Below are 21,282 nucleotides of genomic sequence, written 5' to 3'. Positions count from 1 at the left end.
TTATAACAGGATTAGCCAAGTGCATCCTGCAGAGTAGAGAGGGTAGTATTTGGCCGCTCTTGTTTTATAGCAGCTTTTATCCCTTCATTCCTTTATATCTTGTTCAAGTGTCTTTCCTTGGCTACTTTAAGGAGAATAAAAGCAAGCTGAATACTGGCAATGCCATTTTATGTGATCAAGGATGGACCGTGAGCTGAGCAAGGCGGTGTATAACGCTGGAAACATTCATGTTGGTATGTGGGTGCAGCGTTGTCTGTGGTGGCAGTATACTTTCTGGGGGCTAGAATTACCTGATCCCGGGAATGTAGTCTTACTCTGATAACGTGATATGTTCGTTGTAAGGAAGAGGCAGCTATTCCTCTGGATGAAATGCACAGTCAGTATCAGAAGGAACTAGCAAAGTGAAAACAAATAGTAAGCATCTTTCTGTGAAGCTGTCCACATGAAAGGAAGAGGAAGTTCCCTTACGTTTATTGTGGGCTAAGAATAACCACATCAGATATTACTACAGAACTATTAACATTTGATAAATATGACCCTGTGCTAGCGGGCTCTAAACTGCAGTGTAGGCAAAATGAGATTTGCCTACATGAAATAAGTAAGCAAATGGGATTTGAAGGTAATCCTTGCCTCTTCTTGAACCTCCTGAGAAGCAGTGCTTTTTGAATAAATCTCAGTGAGAGTAGGTCACAGTGACACTGATACTTTATTTTCTTTTTTTGTTTGGTTTTTTTTTCCTTCTTTCTATGTCTTTTGGTTGGGAGTGTTCTCTGTTTGTCTTTAACCTACAGCTGGGGCACCTTGATCCCAAAGGTAGAGGAAGAATTGGTTTCTGCAAATAGGTTACGTGGTGTTGCAGGCTGCTTTTGGCAAGTTGACTGCTCATGACATCTGATGGGATGCTCAGAAGTGTGTGTGTGTGTGTGTGTGTACCTGGATTTGCAGCGTAAGTCGTGACTTAGCAAAGTGGATGCTTGGGGGCTGCAGGATACGCCCAGTGCTGATTCAGAACCCATATTTAAGGGCTCAAAGCTCTTGGAAAGTGTGAGGGGGGGAAGTGCTGTGGGGAAATTGCTGTTTGAGTGATCAGTATGACAAGCAATTTAGGGATTTAAGTTCGTATTGTACATGTTTTGATAATATTCCTTTTATTTTCTATATATTACTGACAGGGTAAGGAAAGAAGACAACTCAGTTCTTAATTTTCTTGGCCCATGTGAATACCTTTGCATGTACAGGATATATAACTGTTGTATTTTTTGTAATTACAATATATAGTGTGATAAGATACTCAGTAAAAATAAAAGGTGCTGCCACCACAAACTGATCAAGAGCAGATTGATGCAAAGGGAATTTAAGCACTTGAGATTTAACTTGGTTAATCCTATAGATGCATCCAAGTTGTCAGGATAGCTACTAAACACCTCCCACAGTTCTTTTATAATTCCATTTACCACCCACAAACCAGGAATTCCAAGAACTGCTTATCACACTCAGCCTCTGGAAAGGAGTATCAAGAGGATTAGTGTGAAATTGTAGAGGTTTGTTGCAATCGGAGCAGCTGTATGAAATTGCTGAGAACAAAAGTCATGAAAAGCGAGGTCTAAGCATGTTGTTAAAGTTGTAGCGCCAGGTCTAAAGCTTGACATTGCCTTCAGGCTTCAGTGTGGGAAGTTTGGGTTTCCCATTAATGATTGAGTATGACCTAGACACCACAACAAACATTAGGACCTCCTGGTGCTGATACAGTCATACCACAGCTTGTAAGCCCTTTATACATTCTTTGGGTCTGTTATCAACATGACATGTCAAATGCTTTTTCCTGACAGAGGTAACTGTGACATGTGTAAATGATATGGTTATCTTCACAGTAAATATTAGGTAAAGTGATTTATAAAATTTGCTGATGTAATGATAAAAATGGCAGCTGTGGAAATTCTAGTGTTGGCTTTGTCCTTATTTTTTGTTGTGCTTTTTGGGTTTAGTGTGGTTTGTTTTCAGAGGGTTGGTTTTTTTTTTTTTAGTAGCTACTTTTTTTTCAGGTTTGTTTATGATGCCGGCTTGTAAAGGTCTAAATTTGTTTCTTTTATTTCTTAGAAAGTTCAAATAGATCAAGCAGTTTTCATCCTGCTGCACTGTCAGGAAGCTTAGAGATCTGAGGGCGATACAGGTGAAGAGTTGCAGGCTGCATGTGGTTCTGGTAGTTCTCAGAATCAGTTAAATGAAAGGGCGTGGTGAATGTTGAATGAGCCGATGAAAGTCATTTAGAATGAGTTGCATGTGCACTTCAGCTCACAATTGCACTGATAGAGACTTAAATGTAACTCTGCAAGATTCTTTTTTGAAAGACTAAACAAATAGCAAGGCTGAAGGGAACATTTTGTGATTTATTTATTTATTTAAAGAAAAAGGACCCTTACATAATTTCCTATAGAGTTGTTATTAATGTTTTTACAGACACTTTTTTTTTTATATATAATTTATTTATTTGATTGCTTTGTATTTTCAAAGCAGACAGACTTACCTTGTTTATCATCGTTAAGTTCCTGGTCATGCAGGTCTCGTAATCAGTGTACTTATTTTGGGGTTTCTTGCCCGTGGGTTTTCTTGCCTTTGAACCAGTGGTACTGCCAACCCCAAACCTGCAAAGTCCCAAGTAGCATGGGCATTGTAAATGATAACTTTGGGGTTGGCTTTTAATTCTTTTCACCCCTTTTAGGATTCATTTTTAAGCTCTTCCATGCTGTCATGAGGGTTGAGACTATGTAAAAATAAAGACAATGCTTCATGTCAGAAGCATATACCCAACCACAAATACCAAGAGTCTTTTAATACTCCTGACTGTAGTGATTCTTTACAATACAGGGAGTTACCAGATGGTCATAATTAAAACTGTGGGTATCTAGAGTAGATCCTAGATAAAAAGAGATATTTCCATGAGGTCCCTGTATTGTGAAACCTGGAAGCTCAGTCATAGACGGTAGTCTAGTATTACAGAACTGCTGTGGGTCCTGCATTCCTGAGAAATGAGGAGTTGTTAAAGAGGTGTTGATATTGGCTCAGAGTTGCTTAGTGATAGCATGGGAAGGAAATGATGATATTTCTAAAACGTTGGTAATGTTTTAACTGCTTGTCTTCAGGAATACCAAAGCAAATCTGCTGCTCTGCTTTCCTTTATAAAGTGCTGGATGAACTCACAGGTTTGCAGCACTAAGGGGTGAAGTCTTAGTATTGATGACGTTCAGCGGGATACACATTCAGTAATTGCATGAAGCAATCTCAGAGCAGGGGACAGTTACAGTAGATGTCAGTTTGGTCCCAAAGAAGAGTACTGCTTGGAACAGACCCAGTACAAAGGAATTTGCTTTGGCAGGCCCTACCTATGGATCTATATTCACAGACCACTGCCTGATCTTCCACTGGTTTGGGGGGCAGTTGAAGGAAATCCCTTTGCTTTCTGACACTATGAAATAGCATTGGATAGTGTTAAAAATTCAGAGCAGGCTTAAAGATTTCATAAGATGAAAATTATGGAAAAGAAACTTAGGCAAGGTTAAAGCTGGCTTTGTAGCTCATGGGGGAGTGAAGAGGGATATGACCTATAAGCATGCTGTGTAAAGCATGAGTTCTGTCTACTGTTTTAAATCACTGAAGTCACTTGCATCTTGATACGCCAATATATGTCACTATTACTTCAGTCTTGATTGTTCAAGAAGACACAAATGAATTGAGTTGCCAGTTGCCATTATTTCTCTGTTGCCTAAAGCAGATAAAATGAGCCTGGTTTACAAAGCTTGTATCATGCCTGTTTTGGAACTGTTTGGTAGAGTGCCACATCTATATTAATTCACGGTGCACAGTGGTGCTCAGAATTTATGGATAATTGGCTGGGCTTTCAAAGCTCTCTCTAAAAATATCTGCACACAGTTTTAATTAAAAGTTTTCTGTGACTACTGTAAGTGACCTTTTGTTTGGAAAATCCAACCACACAGTCCTAATAACACATGTTCAAAATTGGATAGGAAGAGAAATAATGCTTATGTTACTATCTGGGTTATTTAATAGTGTTTGATATCTTTATTGACACTGGAGAGGCGTAGCAGCAGTCTGCTTTGTGTACATGCATTTGGATTACAGTTAAGTTTCTGCTTTTCCTGTTGGTCTCTGCAAAATGAACAGTGCCTTTCTTTACTCTTGATCACATTCCCAAAGAGTTGGAGATGCAGGTTTTATATCAAGCTGTAAGAATATGCCTGATCAGGACATCTTAACTCCTGCTCCAGGATAGTAAACACACATGGTTCAGTAGCTGAGCAGTGGTGTTAATACTTCTGTGATTGCTCACAGCTCTTTTTTTCTTTTTTTTTTTTTTTTTTTAAATGGGTATCAGTGAAGGGGAAGCCTGAGTTACAAGGGATGCTGTTTTCTGGGCGGACCTTTCGTTGACACACAGTATATTTTCCCTGCAAGCTGATCAATGGTTACATTGAGTGTAATGCTTCATGTATAAATGCAAAGGAGGATATAAGCCTGGATGTCTTGTCTTGCCTGTTTTACCACTGGTGTATTGATTTATTTTGTAGCTGTTAAGCCTCCCCCACAAGCTTCCTCTCCTGCTTTCAGTCTCCCCTTTATTTCTCTTGCCCAAACAGCAATGAAAACTCAGGATTTGTTGATGCAACTGTTTGGCACTGATATGCAAGGCTTGTTTAGAGTTGAATTTCTTGAAGACCTTGTTTCTCTCTTCCTTTTCATAAAGATCTGGTGGGGTTCTGTGCCTTCCCTTTGCTTTTTAGATCACATTTTAGGTACAGTTTTGCTAGGAAAACAATTGAAAGAACCCCTCTTCTAGAGAGTTATGTCGTCTTAGGTAGTGGAGATAACTCCAGAAAAAATTGAAACTTCTTAAATGGCCTGTCAACTGGAGAGTATGCAACTCTGCCTCCCCCCTTGCATTCCTGTAGGCCGGAACACATTAGATAAATTAGAATGGTAAGAATCAAATATTTGCCTTTCTACTTGCTTATTCTGTTCCATTTTCCGTTTGTGTTCTGTTGACTGTGTATCAGAAAAGTCTTGGCATAGGTCCAACTCAGCCAAGCTGTATGTATTGGCTGTTGACTGGGAATAAATTTGTACAGTAGGGGGACAAAGATTATGAGAAAGGACTTCTCTTGCATGGATGGTGGTATAAGTGCAGTTAATGCTCCAGGGTGTTTGCAGTCCCACACAGACTGACGTTCCTCAGGAGACTTGTAGAGGGATACTGAAGGCAAAGAAGACTAATCTCAGTTTAGTGAAATTTTACGTGCATTATGGCTCTGTTTCGTGCTTTGCACATGTTATGAAAATACAGCTTGATCTAATCACTGTGCAGGGTATCCCACAAATAAGGTAAGAGTGTCCAAAAAAGGATGGGGTTTGTGTGTTTAGGGGCGAAAAAGCAATCACCACTTGCTTTTAGTTCTAACTGTATCGTTATTAATACGCAGGAATCAGTTGTTAGGAGAGGTTAGTTTGCTGCTAGCTGACTGATGTTCAGTGTAAGTCATCCTGTTTGCCAGCATTTTGCTTATGCTTCTGGCTGTGTTTCTAAGTGGCTGACTTTGGGTGGACCAACCTGTCCGGAAAAGGAAGACTTTACTTCCCCAGTAAGAGGTGGCTGTACATAAACCACCCAGACTTTCTGTCTGCCAGTAGTCTGACTGGGACGTGTCTGGTTTTGGATAAATAATGAATGCTTTTAGGGAGAGCATGTGATGGGGAGTGTTTGATGCAGTATAGAGAAAGCTGTAGGATATGTCTGGAGAATGCAAGAGGAATGGAAATGCACTGAGGAAAATAGCTGGATATTCAGCTGCCAGAGAGAAGAGATCCTACCAGAACAAGATAAACAGCTTTCTGAGCTCAGTCAGCTGCACCACCTGTGCTGGTTGATAATGAAGACTACACATCATCTTCATAAACCACTGCTCCTCAGAAGAACGGAGTATTTACATGCAAGCTGTTCCAAGGGACTTGTTTTGAAATTTGTCTTTACTTACTCTCTGCAAGATCCACATTTGAAAACAAAACATTTGATTTGGGACTGAATAAGAAGCTTCAGCCAAATTGAAACCAAATGTCATCTTTACATTCCTGTTGTTGTGAAAATTAATTAAAAAAATAATTTTGGTCACCTTGAGACAAATGACTTGTATTATTAGAACAGAATTAGAGCTATTATTAGAGTATTGTTACTATTCCAACGTGTTTGCTCCCTCCTGGACTGACTAGCAAGAATCAGTTGTTACCCAGTGCTGCCTGTCACTAGTGGCCATATAGCAGTGTCTAACTGAAAACTTTTGGTTTGACATACTTTTGGTTTGGTATACAGTTCTTGGTCACTTTTTCACGTACAGAGGCAATGGGCTTGGAGCAGCTCTGTGAGTAACAGTCAGTTGACTCTAACCAGGACAGCAGCCTCCAGCTCTGGGAAGGAAGCAGATGTTATAGGCGATGGGAAGAGGCACTGGTATGAGACGTGACAGGCTTCGTAACACCTTAAAGCCTTCTGCTGAAGACCAGTCCTGGCTGCCTTTGGAAATTACTGTGGCGCCTCGCAGGTGACACTGCGTCTGTCTCGCTGTAACCACTGGCACGGTCACCTTGCTGTTAAACTGTAAATCTGTGATGGGAGCCCATCAGGCACGTGGCCATGAAAGAACTGCTAGGGCACCTTGTCTCTGCTTCTACAGCCGTTTTTGTATAAAGAAAAGGTGCTGCTGTGACCTGCGCTAAGGAGTTCCCTTGGCACATCTGGTCAAACATGTTCTGAGAAGTCCAGAAAACCATTGGCACCTGTGAGGAGATGAACTGGTCAGTACTGGGCACAAAATCAAGGCAGGGGAGGTTTGCTCCCTGTTTCTTTTAGAACTGTGGTCAGCAGAGCTGTTTGTGGGGAGTCTGCAAACACCACAGACTGTGCCATCATGGGCTTGCTCATCCAGCAGCACGTTGCTGTGCATGTTCAGTGGTGCACAGTGCCCAGCAAGTGCTTCATGCTGCAGCAGAGGCACAACCACCCCTTCACTGTTAGCTCTTAAAGACTCTGTCTTGCCATCTACCCAAAATGCACCTACCATGCACCTCCCCAGGAGCAGGGAGGACCTATTTGCCTGTTCGGTGGCAGGTAAAAGGAGTATGTAAGTATAATATGTTACTATGTAGAATACGGCACTATACCTGTCCTAACTTCAGGCCTGATGTACTTTCTTTAAGGTAGGAGCCTAATCCTTTCACCAAGTGCAAAGTGAAACCAGCAAGAAACTTTCGATTTCCTCCATCCAGCTTGCATAACCCTGACAGTTAGTGAGTGGATGATAGTGAATGCCTTCCCCGGCAGGCTGAGAGCGATTCTAACTGAGAGTATTCTGCTCCTCCTTGAAGCTGAACCAGAATTAGCCAAAGGCAAGGATCTGACTCCACCAAAGGCAGGCAAGATGGACCCTGACTCTGAAGCATTTAGGATGATGGAGGAAAACTGTGACTTTGTTCCCTAGTCACAGGGGAAAAAAAAATTATTTTTTTCATCTAAAAAAATTATTTTTTTCATCTGTGGTGGTTTGTTAGTATACGACGTGAGCATATTCCAGCTTCAGCCTGTGGAGCAGAGGACTCTGCTTGAGGCAAGTTCTCTTGTCTCTTCTCTGAATGGTTCTGTGATCTCTGCATGCCTGAGATGCTTAGATCCAAGCAAGTGTTGTTACTTGATTTGGCCAAGAGGTGACTCACCAAATCTGTGATCTGGCCGAGAGGTGTCTCGGATGGGACTTGGAAGATGCAGGTTCAGACCTATCAGACTGAGCAGAGCCTAAAGTCCAGGGCCTCTCACCCCTTCTGGGGTGAGCCTGCTGCCCACAAGGGTATTGCCCCAAAGGTGGAGTTGTACACACACGCTGAGCCCCTACAGTTTCATGCTTTCCAGTTTCATGCTTTATATACCCCACTGATACTGGTAACAATATGGTTGGTTCTCGCATGCCGAACTACTGAGAGGACTTCTCTGGCAAAGTTTCTTTGCAGTTTGGGAGTCAATTCACCTGTCTTTGTTTGCCATCACAATTCCACCCTCTTTCTAAATCTGTGGGTGGTTTTTGGGTTTTTTTAATATTTTTCTAAATTGGTTTTCCACTTAAAAGTGTGGACGGCTGATAACGCTAAGTCTGTTACTATATAGGTGTCTTGCACAGACCAATTTGATGTAGCCTGTAGGTGGCAACTTGAAAACTGCTGTTCTAGGAAAAGTAAGATCGAACAGGCCAGTTATTTACTGGGAGATTTATCTGCCAGTAACAAAGGAAAGATGGTAACTTCAGTATCTAACAGGTAGACCTGTTTCTCAAACTAGATATGATCTCAAATCCTCTGCTTAAACATTCAGGTCTATAATTAATTTGCTCTACAAGAATGTATTTGCTTCTGGAGTTTGTCTTGTCAATTGTTCTGAAAAACTGGACAAGATTTCACTGTAAGTTCAATGATGGAACAATTTTTTTTATTCAGAGAAACTTTTTTCCTCACACTTGCTGGGCTTTCTCTACTTGATGCAGTTTTAAAATACTGTATTTCTATTTTGGCAGGTGAAAACATTGACAAGACAAAGAAATTTGGAAATGTATCTTAACATCATTAAGAAAAATTAGCAGGATTTGAAAAATATACATGGTTTAAAGTGTTTCCTTACTGAAGTTACTTACCTGATAATGGATTTTGGATATTTTATCAATTACTGACTAATCATGATACAAGTGGTATGTAAGTTCTCTCTCTTTTTTCCCTTCTTTCTTCCCCCCACTTAGGCAGGAAGATCCACCGAGACCTTTTTTGCTGCACCCATGCTTGAGGAGCTCTGATGAAGAAGTAAGATTCCTGCAAAAATGTTCTCAAATTCTGGTGTATTGTCTCCTACCCTCAAAGGATGTCCAGTCTGTCAGCTTGCGCATAGTCCTTGCAGAAATACTTGCAACAAAAGGTAGATCAAAGTTCAGAGATGATTAACTGTTTGCACCTGTACAATATTAGTAATTACAGACTTCATTGTATATAAGTCTTGATGCTCTGCTTTTAAATTCTGAAATTTAATTTCTGTGATAACCAGTAAGACACTTCATATTCTCAAAATCAAGCATATACTTACTTGACTCTCCTGACTTGATGCCAGGCTGTTTAGCAACTTTCAGGATAAAACACAATTTGTCCATTCCATTCTTCTATTTTTTTCGTAGAGGAACACTTTTACAGTCTTCCATTATTTTTAGCGGTTATATGAATAATTCTGGTCTTTCATATTTTATTCAGATACACAGAATCCATAGACTTAAGGATGTGATTATAACTGAATCATGATACCAGATTTAATTAATTTGGTTTTAGACTTTGATTTATCCAGTGTGGTTTTTTAATTGAGGGGTTTCTATTTTGCTTTTTATTTTATCAGCTACGCTTTAATCTGATTTTAAATACAATAGTCATTTTTTATGTCACTGAAGTCAAATTCAGAAATTATGAAGTCTCAAGTATATGGCTGTAACGTCATAGCCTTCAAGGCACACAGCAGAAAGAAAAAAAACACTTGGAATTTTCCAAATAGAGCTCAGCTTTGTCAATGTACATCAATTTGTGTAATAGAATAAACAAACAGTTTTATCAAGAAGGTACATCCAGTCTCAAGTGTACTATGTAGTCCAGAAGACTAGTTTTGGATTTTTATCAACTTGCATATTTATTTTTGCCTTTTATCTGCAATTTTTTTTGAAGGACAGCCGTTATTCTTCAGCATAAAGATTTTGTTTTAAAATATTTTTCCTCTCCAGTACTGAAACCAGTGGTGGAACTGCTGAGTGATCCAGATTATATTAACCGAATGCTACTCAGCCAGCTGGAGTACAGAGAACAGATGAATGAGCATCAGAAGAAAGACTACACATATGCTCCTTCTTATGAGGAGTTCATCAAGCTCATTAACAGCAGCTCCGATGTTGAGTTCCTGAAACAACTGAGGTATTTAAAGTTTCACTGTAGCTCATTCAAAACTAAACATGCTTCTTTTGCCAGCCTGTTACTGAGATTTGAATGAATTGTGATTTTTCTTTTTAAATTCAATTTTAGATTTCTTTTTCTTTTGTTGAAGCAGGAACAGTAAGGATGATAAGCCACAACATTCGTTAAATCTCTGATATAGTCAGCTTTTTAGTTCGGTGGCAGAAAATGTTAAAAAAATTCCGCTTAGTAGTATACCGGAGGTGACTGTATTGTTGAAAGGCATACCGGATCCTTCTCTACAGCTTGCCTCTGTGGAGTTAGATGAATTAATATGTTGAATTTCCTCTGATGTGTGTTTCTCCCCTCATCATCTTTATGAAGTATGGCTGGCCATGGTGGTCTGGTGACCGTGAACTGTAGTGACACTGGGTGTTAAGAGCAGCTTGCTGTGATTCTGTGACATGGAAAGAGGGGTTTGAGTTCCAGCACATTTTACCACTGGATCAGAGGTTTTCCTGGACAGTTACAGGGAGGTGTTTCCCAATCGCATCCTTCTTAAGCATGTCAATGAACTCTGAAGAATTCCTTAAAGACCTAAAGAAAACACTTAGCTCCTACATATCATGAATTTGTTTGATGTTCCTGTTTTCTAATGCAAATAGCACCTGCTCACTTTCATTCTAATTGCTCCCCCCGCCCCCATCTCATTGCTCTTTCCTTCCCTCTCTCATCGTAACATAAGATACCGCTTGCATCTCAAGCCTGCTTGCCCAAGTACAGGATGTTTATGTTTGCTTTGTCTTTATAGCTGAGCTGTTTCTCCTCTGATTTTTGATGTAAGAGAAAGGATAAGGAACAAGTGACTGGAAAGCAGGGAGCAGAGATACTACTGTTGTAGGATCTCCCTAGATGTCCTTGAGTTGGTTTTGTGAGCACACCAAAGCTTTGGAAGATTGTTGAAGCCATTTCCAGAGTGTTTGTCCTAATCTGTTTACCACCGACCAGAACTGGTATTTCTTCCTCTTCCCTGACTCCCTTCAATTGCTGCTGCAGGCCAGCTTTCTCTCTTCCTGAATGGCTGCAGCAACATCTGAAAGACACAAGCACATCAATCCCATTTGATGCACTCTGTGTCATCTGTTGTGACCCAGATCTTTTATTAGACTTGGCTTGATCAGGCCAAGTGATGGTTTATCGAGATGGAGTATGTGGGCTGCATAAATAGCTTCTTACTTTCTCTTGTTCTTCTCTTTGATTCTGAAACCACTTGCATTTCTGAGATAGGAAAATGCACTTAGGTGACGGTGAAATGATTTTGTTGCTTGGCTACTTATTGTTCATCTGCTGTAAAATTTGCTCTTTACTCTGGGCCAGTGTGCCTTTCCTGAGAGCAGAAATTAGTCTCTATTAGACTCTATCTAAAACCCAATTGACATCATATTTATTAGCATAATCACACTAATGGATCTGCTTGTTTCAAAAGAAACCCAACTCTTCTGTTGTTGTTGTTCAGGCACATTAATGGTCAATGTACTCTCTTTTTAGCTGATAGGTCACTTTAAATTGTGTTCTTCAATATCAGATAGCAAATTTGCTTTATGAAATAACGTGGATTTGGCTGCATTTAGGTTTTTCCTTTCTAGCCTGTGGAGTCCAACTACCATCATCCTGAAATGTGTTCCTCTACACCTTACGTAATGTTGATCAGTCTGAGCTGATCAGTATTTGAATGGAAAATGTCTGAGAAAATGTGTTGTCTTTTCAGAGAGAAATAGTATTTGATTTTGGAGACAATTTTCCTTCCTCTGTTTGTATAGAGCTAGTCTCTGGGAAGGTGGTTAAAGCGTGTTCCCCTGTGGGAGGAGGGATTCCTGTTCTGTTTGGTCTCCAGCACTATGGGAGCACCTGGAGAGAGATGGGGCAACCTGTAGTCGTCTCAAAGTTATGTACCAGTGAAAGTTTACAGATTTGTGTCAAGGAAACCAAACAGTGGTGCCTATATGGATGAAAAAAAAGGGTGATATTTTAGATGAACAAACTAAATGGTATTTCAGGTTGTAATTCACAACAGTGAACCACAGGAAAAATCTATAAAGAAGGAATTAAAGAGGAAGAAACAAATAAGCCATTGTGCAGGTATCACTGAGAAACACGGTTAGAGTCAGTTGGAGCGACAGGAGTGGAGCGAATGCTTCCTACAACAAATAAATTGCTGGCATGTTGTACTTAAACAGGTTTCCCAGTTAGATGCTATTCTGGGTAATAATCTGTTTATCAAGAATTCCTTTTCTTGGATTTATTTGGAAATCATTTTTCAGTGCCTGTTCTAAGCCAGTGCATGGCATTCATGAACTGTAAGCCGCCTCCTATTACTCGTAATGTTGCCACGTAACATCTCGGTAAAGAACAGCTGTAAGTAGTAACAATTTTCTGTGTAGGCTTAGCTTTGAGGGAAATTTATCCCAAGGCACTACAGTTGCTGGGAAACTCGTTATTTTTTAAAAAACATCCCTGCCATGCTTTATCTTTGCAGATTGATTACTATCTATTTACTAAAATAAACATAAAATATCGTGCTCAATGAAAGAGGCCATGAGGCACTGATAAACAATTCCTCAGAGTCTTGACTGACCATAGTCAGTCGGACTCCTGGGTGCTCCTTGATGTGTGCATGTGACATTACAGGAGAGAAGTCCTATAGGGCATCCTTCCAGGCTGATTTCATTAAAAGAGTTTTGCTAGAATTTCTTGTGATTAGAACCAGGTATTTGTTATGAGGTAAGTAGGGAAAAATCCCCAGCTGGATCAGTGGAAACCTGTGGGTGAAGGGTGTTGTTGCTCTTGGCCAGGAAGTCAGAAAAGTGTAGGAGGCTGTGTGCGTTGGATCTCCTTGTAAGCAAGCGTACCAGCTCTCTGCCTTGCAAATAGCTCTCCCTGGAAGGCTAGTAATGGTACTAGTATTTTCTAAGTCTTTTTTCTTTCCTTGTTTAGAAGCGTTACCTTAAGAAGAAACATTGTATTGATTTTCTGCATTGCTTTTATGGATTTTAGTTTTAGAACTTACTTAAATGATGCAGGAACTACTTATTAATTTTGGAGATACTTTTGAATTCACGATTCATTAATATCTGTAGTGGACCTCTGACATTTGGTCACTTTATCTCTTAGCAGAACTTTTCTCTATTGCTTTGTGGAAACATCCCTTTCATTTTTATAAGGGACATTTGGGGAGCTGATGTTTGTTTTCATAAAAAGTCACTTGCTGATTTCTGAGGAGCTATTTTGTCCTTTTTTTTCTTCCCCCCCCCCCCCGTCCTTTCATACCTTTGCTTTCTGAAAATGTGGATTTGTTTTGGGGGCAAAAACCCCAAACCAACAAAGCTTCCAGAGAAGGTACCATTGTATGGTTATCTACGAACATCCTTGAAGGTCACTCTTCATAATGTTTACCTTTGTTGTTGCTTGTCATGAAGGGAGGCAGAGTTTTATTCCTGTTTTACCAAGTTTCCACAAAATGCATTGTCCCTATTTCTTTCAAAGAGAAAAAGTTATACAGTGAAATTTCACCTTCATTTCCCCTCAGATTTAAGTTAGTGTGGATAAATTGGAAGTCTGTTGCAATAAGGAAGAAAAGATGAATTCTTCCATGTCAGATGTGAAATAAATTTACTTGCTCTGTCAGAAGACGACTAGGGATAAAACACATGATGAGTTAAAAAATAGTGATAAGGATATAAACTGGTGGATAGTTTTCATTCTGCTTTCAAGATCAGCATTATATTTATTCTGTATTTATTAGTATAGCAGCAAAAGGTCACTACACAATTCATGGTAAGAAAGACCATTATCGCTGGCTCTGTGTCATTTTTTACTTAAGAAATGAGGGAAAGGGATGAATATAACAAAGAATAGGGAAGAGATAAGAGTAGGAAGGTAGAAGTAATGTGGATGTGAGCCCATGATTGGTCCAGTTTATCAACTACAGTTCACTTATTGAAAATAAAATTAATACATCACACTTAAAACTTCCTTAGATGTTTACTCACCAGCACCACAGAATATGTAGCAGCTAGAATATTTGGAACAGACTTTCAGGGAGAAAGGGTCGTGGTTTGGCAGTGTAGCCAGGGTGGTGGTTCTGTGGTGCAGTGATGTACAGCACTCTTGTGGAGCAGTTACAGCCAGAGCCCAGTGCTTAGGAGGAACAGACTAAATAGTATCTTTGAGGATGTAACTTGGTGCATCTCCCTTACTTAAGGAAATATAATGAGGAACAGAAAGAAAGAGATGCCGTATTACAGTATTGATAATAAAAACATGTAAAACCATGAATGTGAACAAATGGGGGTAAATTTGGAAGGAAAAAGGTTGCAAGGTAGAAGTGGAAACTACCTTCCATGTCCAGTATTTACTTGATTGTCCGTACCTTATTTGATAAATCCATATTGTTCACAGTTACCTTACAACACCTGACTGAGATGAATGAGCGTTGTTTATAACCCATTTACAGATGACATAATCAAGGCACCACAAGTCCAGGTGAACTGCTCGGAGTCATTTAGGAGGTCTGTGTCTGAGCAGAGAATTAACTGTGGGACTTCTACACAGCAAAATACCACCCTCACAGGGCTGTTCTTCCTCTGAAGGACTGGGCAAGAACTGTCGTGGTGGATGGAAACAACCAAGATACAGTAATGGCATAAGGAAATAGGGTTAGAAAAATTAAAGCTTTGCAAACAGGTTTTCAGGTTTCAACTTGGTAATTGAAGGGGTTGGGTAGAATAAAGATTACTGCAGAAAAAAAATTGAATAAATCCTGGAAGTGTAGTTGTAAGTGAGCGTATGCTGTAGGTGTAAAATTGTACGTCTATGCAAAGAAGCAGAGACAATCAAAGTCCTAAGAGTTATAGGAGGCAAGAGGAATAGGGGGAATTGAATAATGTTGGTGAAAGAAGTACACATGGAAGAAGAAGAATATATTTTAAGGATCATAGACTCTTTCTTAAACAGAGAATAAGTAGTCACAGAAATAGACTTTACAGGAGGCTTCAGCCTTCATCTAGGAGTTAACTTGATAGAGGACGTTAGGGAACTTCCACAGGAATGAGTTAAATTCACTAGAATACTTGCTTTATTACTAGTATTAGTAGATGCCAAAGTAAATGCACTGAGAGGAGTTGGAGAGTTTGTTATGACCAGAACTTTGATGTTTATGAGAGATTTAACTGGTAGTCATTTTCTTTGCTGAGTGCATAGTGTCTGTTAGTTACAAGATTAGTTTTACTTAAAATGCAGTTTACTAACTGCGTTAGCTGTCTTCCATTATGTGTAGTATAGTTTTAGGTGATAAACAGGTTTTAATTATTCCTGGATTGTTTTACTTATTTTAGTGTAATAATTTTTTTTTCCTTCTCCTAAGTTATATATGCTCCATATATGTATTGAGTGCATTGAGAAGAACCTTACAGACCGCTCTTTGCTTTTGATGCTAAACTCCCATCCTAGTTTCCTACAGATAACTTACATTTACTTTTAATGTTAAGAGCATGACTTTACGTTGTGTTCACTGAATAGTATTAACTGGCTGTGCAGTGCCAGCAGTTGAGAGAAGGGGGCAGTATTATTGTTAGTTGGATATTTTCCTTTTGTTTCAAGATAAACTTTTTTCCCCTATTCTGCTCCATATGCACGCTGCTTCTTAGGTTGCAGATATACTGAGAAATGATTCTGTTTCCAGGTGAGGAGGAGGTAGAAGTGTTCTGGTCCTTATTAATTCTTAAATGTGCTGTATGAAGAACACATTGTAAAAAATTAATACCATGTTTTTTTTTTTTCTCTCCTACCTCTTCACCCTTATCCCCTACTGTTTTTAAAACTAGGTATCAGATTGTAGTGGAAATAGTTCAGGCAACCACAATCAGCAATATTCCCCAAGTGAAGAGGCAGAAAGGTAAGATTCCATTTTCTTAAGTCACATCTGTTGTTTTCATTTTGAAAAGCTGTTTGAACTCACGACATACATATGCAATCAGTGTGTGGGGGATTTTTAGACAGATTTTAGGAATGGTATGCTTTTAGTATTTCATTCTGTTCTGTTTCATTTGTCTGATTCTTCCAGAAGCTCCCATGGTGTGATTATCCCCCCACCTCATCTTCATCTAAGCTGATGGATCATGAGAAAGGTCATGCCTATGATGCATTTATTTTCAGAACTTGCTGCAACTAGGATTTTTGGCATACAATCCATTCTTCAAAGTCTCAGTCTGTTCTCCTTTCAAAACACTGAAGAAGGAATGATATAGCATAATTGTCAGTCAGACTTTATTTTGACTCTTCATTGTATTAAGTTTTTGTATTGCAATACAGAGTGCTCTTAAATCCTTCTGCAGCGTTTTGGCAATGTCTGCCTTTTAAAATGCATGTGTATCTTACATTTGTACTTACATTTATTATATATAATGCTTTTTATGGTTCTGAAAATGTACCAAAACTGTGGTATATCTTCAGGAGATTATATTGATGGCAAAATTACAGACCAAACTTTTGCTTGGACAGATATACTTAAGATATACCAAAGCATAATAAAAACCAATGGACAATGTAAATTAATTTGTTTGTAAACAAACAAATCTAAAAGATCTTGCTTTTGGGTTCTCATGTAATATCTATCTGTCAGGTTAAAAAAAAAAAAATCCTTTTCTAGCTCCTTGTATCACAAAGGAAAGCTTTTAAAAGTGATTCAAGTGTAATGAAAAATGGAGAAACAGAACATAAACACACCATGGCGGGGGCGGGGCGCAAATCTTTGGTCAGTCTGAAGAGTTTGGGGTCTGTTCTCAAGTCTCTGAAAGTATAAGGTTGTCAAGACTGATATGCCTTTTGTTTACATTCTAAAATAGAGCTACGTGTGCATTCCTATAGGATAAATTGCTTGTGTCAAACCAAGGCAAAAGGAAAAGTAGGCATTGGTTTTGCTCGAGTGTACATTACAGAAAGAGATATTAATATTTCTCAGATGAAAGTTAATGGAAAATCTGTTTCATAACGCAATAAAATGAGAATAAGGAAGTTAACTCTGAGTACATTATGAAAAATCAATCTTGCTATGCCTGTATTTCCATTTGTGCTACCATTGGTCTTTGTTGTGACAAGAATTGATTTGGGGAATATTTTTATACAGTTTAGATTCTGACAATTAATTACTGTCTCACTCTCCTCTGTCTTACTTGAGTTTATCTAGTTAACTTTCCACTGTTCTAAACCGTGAACAGGAGATGTTTTTCTGAAGCTGCATGTGCCTGGTACTGCAGAATAGATACAAAAAGATTATTGCTATTTATTCTGCCAAAATAGATCTGGTTCCATTTATTCTGTGGTGAAGTTCTGCATTTTTGTGGGCTCTTGACTTTTACCTGTATTAAAAAAATCCAACAGACATTCCACTAGCTGGTGCGCTGAAGTTTTGTGTTAAGGTATTGACTTTTATTATTAGTTTAGTCCAATGGCAACCTTATATGTCATTTAAGAGTTGATTACCACTGCTGGCTTTATTAGCCAGTGGGTCTATTGTGGCTAAACCTTTTATTTGTTAAATAGCCAATGGTTATGCACATTGTGCCTGAAGAAAAAGATGAAGTTTTTTTGCTTGACACACGTGGAACAGTATGTCCAACAGAGGCATACAATACAATACAATCACACAAATTTGAGGCAGATTTCTAATCTGTTTTGAGTTATTTCGCTGAGGTTTTCATCTACCAAAAATTTTCAGGCTCAGTCTATGTACAGTAAACTTTGAGAGCTATGAAAACTGTAGAGGGTTAAGCTTTTCTGTGTCTTGTTTTTCCTGAAGTAGGTGCAGACATTTTTCTAATGTGGTAACGAATCAACATGTTCCTGAATTTTAGGAAGAACAGTTTAAGGAAAAAAGCTGTGCTATCTTCCTTAAAACAAAACAAAGCCAACAAAAAACCCAGCACAGCTCACTGCTGATACAAAGATTGATAAACCCTTGTAGAATACCACATTACTTAGGTCACCCTTTGATGTTTCCGTTTCTGGATGCAGCAGCATACTGCTACCCCTGCAACAGCTGGATTTCATGGTGAATAACTAAATGTAAGCTTTGTGCAAAATGGAAATGTGTTTACACAGTCTCATTCTATCTTTCTCTTTTTAATCTTTTCCCCCAATATCTGCTGCATACCTATAATATTGAGTGTGAGCATGGGTGTTCGATATATATGACAGTCTCCCCTTTCCTGCTAGTAAATGAGCTCTTGCCTCTTGTGTCATGGACATCTCTTAGCTGTGATTCCAGCCTGGCGAGAGATAGTCTTACTGGTAGATATTTCCTCTTTCCTATGGCAAAGTTGGGTCCTGAAATTGTAATGCTTCTTTTAATGCCTCGGTGTTCAGCTAGAGCAGCTAAACTTTGGCTGGCCAGCAGTCTGTTGAGCCTGATATCCGCTCTCAGAGTGTAAGAGTAGAGCAAGTGTAGAATAATATGTACGTGGATATAGTCTCAACCTCCATCAGTTTGAGGCATGGGAGCTTCCTGAGGCAGCGTTTTCAATAGAAAAAGGTACAGCGACAAATGTGAGGAGCACTTGGTGCAGCAGGAGCGGCCAATACTCTGCAGCATTGAGTGCTTAGCTACTATCTGAGCAAAGTAAGTGTTGTGCAAGTACATGACCAGCAATAAGAATGCCTGAGGAGGATTGTGTACCTCTGCTATTGGTTGAGGAGATGTGATTAAGTCTCTAAAACTGACCAAAAATATTTAGTTTATAAAAAGATTAGGTGTCTATTATTAAAGGATGAGTAGCCTGAGGACCAAGTTTCAGACCTTGGGATGACTTCTCACAGGAGCTACAGTTGTCTGACTTCTTTTACTATTTTATCAGGTGATACCGAAGTGTACATTTAATGTTGGGGGGTTGGAGAGGAAGGCTTGTTCCTCAGCAAGGACAGGGTTTTTTATGCTTGATTTAACTAGTGGTGGTGCCACCTATTGGCAAAATACTTAGCTGTTAGGGCCCTCTAATAAAAGCATTTTAAAGTACTTCTAAACATCAATGTATTAAACCCTCTGTAGTAAAAAAAATGGCATGTTATAGGGTCTTTTTTCTTTTCAGATTTCTATCACTTGAATCTTCTGGCATGTGAGCGTAGGAGAGCAAAAGAAAAACGTACAAAAGCATCTGATTCATGTTAAGCAGTAAGTTTTGCATTTGACTCCCTGAGAGAGTCAAATGTCCTAAAAGCTTGAGACACAAAATAATTTGAGAGGTTCACAGTATGATGCCTATCATGGGTGGATGATATAACTTCTGTGGCTAGGAAAATTGCTTTTGGTCATTGCTAAAGCTGAATAAGAAACCTAATGTAGCGTTAGTGTTTTCAGAGGTGTTGATGGTTTATTTTTTGGAGTGATGCAAGCCATTGTAAATAGAAGCTATTATCTTGCATGCTGACACTACGCTACTTCCCTCATTTACACTTGCACAAAACCGCTGAATGTGATGTGTACATGTATCTGCATTACTTTTTCCGAACTGTAGCCTCCTATGTATCCTCTTCTAAAATGGTCAGGGTCACTCCAGCAGTGACTGTAGGAGGAGGCTTGGTTTTCGTTTTTTTTACTCATCTTTGTTTTTTCTTCCTGTTGATATTTTTAGACTGTGCTGTTCTCTACAGTCACATGTGCTCTGGTTGGAAGAATCACATCTTTCTACATCTTTAACTGTAAAAACTCTTCCTCATCTTGCCTTTTGGTGAGGATTCCTTGGAAGTACTGAACCAAATTTAAGCTAAATTTTAGATATTTTACCTTTTTCTTTTTTTTTTTTTTTTTTTTTACAAAATGTATGTGTTAAAGATTTTGAAGGTCTAGAAATGCTTATCTGGAAATGTTTATTGCATTTTGATCTAGTAAAGCAGTTTGTAAAAGCACAAATATGCAGATCAAGCGCTGTAGCATGAGTGAGGGGACCTGAGTTTCTAGAAGCAAGAGTAGATCTTAATTTTTCTAAAGAAAAGGCTTCAAAAAACAATCATGAAATAGCAGCAAAAGTAAGTTGCTATAATAATTTGGTATTTGCTGTAATGTGAATAAGAAACTGTTTAAATACACTAGTTCTAATTTTAACAGCCACATTTTTGTTCCTTCTCTTACTGACATTCTATTACAGGATCATACAAGAATTTTAGCAGGGATCCCTTTTTACTAGCTGCTGTTTAAAACAAAAACAAAACCTCATGAAACCATGTACCTTGTCTTAGGGCAAAACAGAGCAAATCTCTCAACAGATTTCTCCCCTCTCCAACACCGTGAAGGGGTTTGTTTGATTTGTCTTCCAGTTTTCTGTGCTCTCCACCTTATACGTGACTTCATAGCATGACTGGAAACCACCCTTGGATGACGGGATGGGACCGTTTTTCAGACACCACATTGTAATTGACCCTAGGGCATCCCTGTTGAGAAAACTACTCCTTTTCAAGCAGGGCTTGTGAGAGAGATCGAATAAGCAGCCATTTCTGCATGGAGAGATCTGCTGTGTTGCACTAGAAGATTTCTCCTGCTGAGCGTTCCCACTGTGCGTCTAGATATTTGCTTTTATAAGCAGAGCTGACAACTGGTACAGGAACAGAACTGTCTGTGGGCAGGCTTCTTAGGGACTGTAGTTCCGAAAGAGGCTTGAATGTTCAGCTGTAAAAAGGGACTTTTCTTTTAGAAACTGGGGCTCCGAGCTAACTTGGGTGTGTGGGTTGTGATGTGTGGGTTTTGTCAAGATGATAATTCAGAGTGAAGTAAATGGGTATTTCTGCATTCCAGCGCACTACAGATGCCATCTAACTTAATTATGACAAAATTGTATTATCCTCCCCCATCCTCAACACAGGGATAAACACGCATACGCAATTATTTTTGCATAGCTTTTTGGCAAGGCTTAAAGAGCAAACGTTGTGCTTGCACATCGTGCTCAAGCAGTAAGTATGGAGGGAATCCTTGTGGATGAAGGTGAAGTGACTCTCATCATGGTAGACTTGTTTGATTTGATTTGTGATTTTCAAATCAATTTTATAGAGGAAGTTCTTCTTTCTCCTCTTGAGATCCTTTGTGTGTGCTAGTGATTGTAATGCATCTTGTCCACAGTTGGTTTGGAGAGATGCCCAAAAAAGAAAGAGGAAGGGGAGAGGCTGACTGGAGAGGTAACCAAAGGGAACGCAGGGACCTACAGACAGAGGCTATATGTG

The 21,282-nt window shown here is 39.2% G+C and overlaps 1 protein-coding gene across 4 annotated transcripts in view; it reads left to right on the top strand.

Annotated features, from left to right (window-relative positions):
* The window catches only part of SNX25 (sorting nexin 25), an 89,974-nt gene that overhangs the window by 25,835 nt on the left and 42,857 nt on the right, over positions 1-21,282 (top strand). For all 4 annotated transcript variants that reach the window (XR_012673502.1, XM_075149235.1, XM_075149236.1 and 1 more), the window contains exons 4-6: positions 8,841-9,013; positions 9,855-10,041; positions 15,903-15,973. Coding sequence is in view for 3 of the 4 variants with exons in the window: in XM_075149235.1 (XP_075005336.1) it covers positions 8,841-9,013; positions 9,855-10,041; positions 15,903-15,973 (431 nt within the window). In the remaining variant the exon portion in view is untranslated. The remainder of the gene's footprint in view (positions 1-8,840; positions 9,014-9,854; positions 10,042-15,902; positions 15,974-21,282) is intronic.

The sequence above is a fragment of the Calonectris borealis genome, chromosome 4 (assembly GCF_964195595.1).
Source record: "Calonectris borealis chromosome 4, bCalBor7.hap1.2, whole genome shotgun sequence".
NCBI lineage: Eukaryota > Metazoa > Chordata > Aves > Procellariiformes > Procellariidae > Calonectris > Calonectris borealis.
Note: the sequence above shows the minus strand (reverse complement) of the source record. Positions and strands in the feature narration are given on the sequence as shown.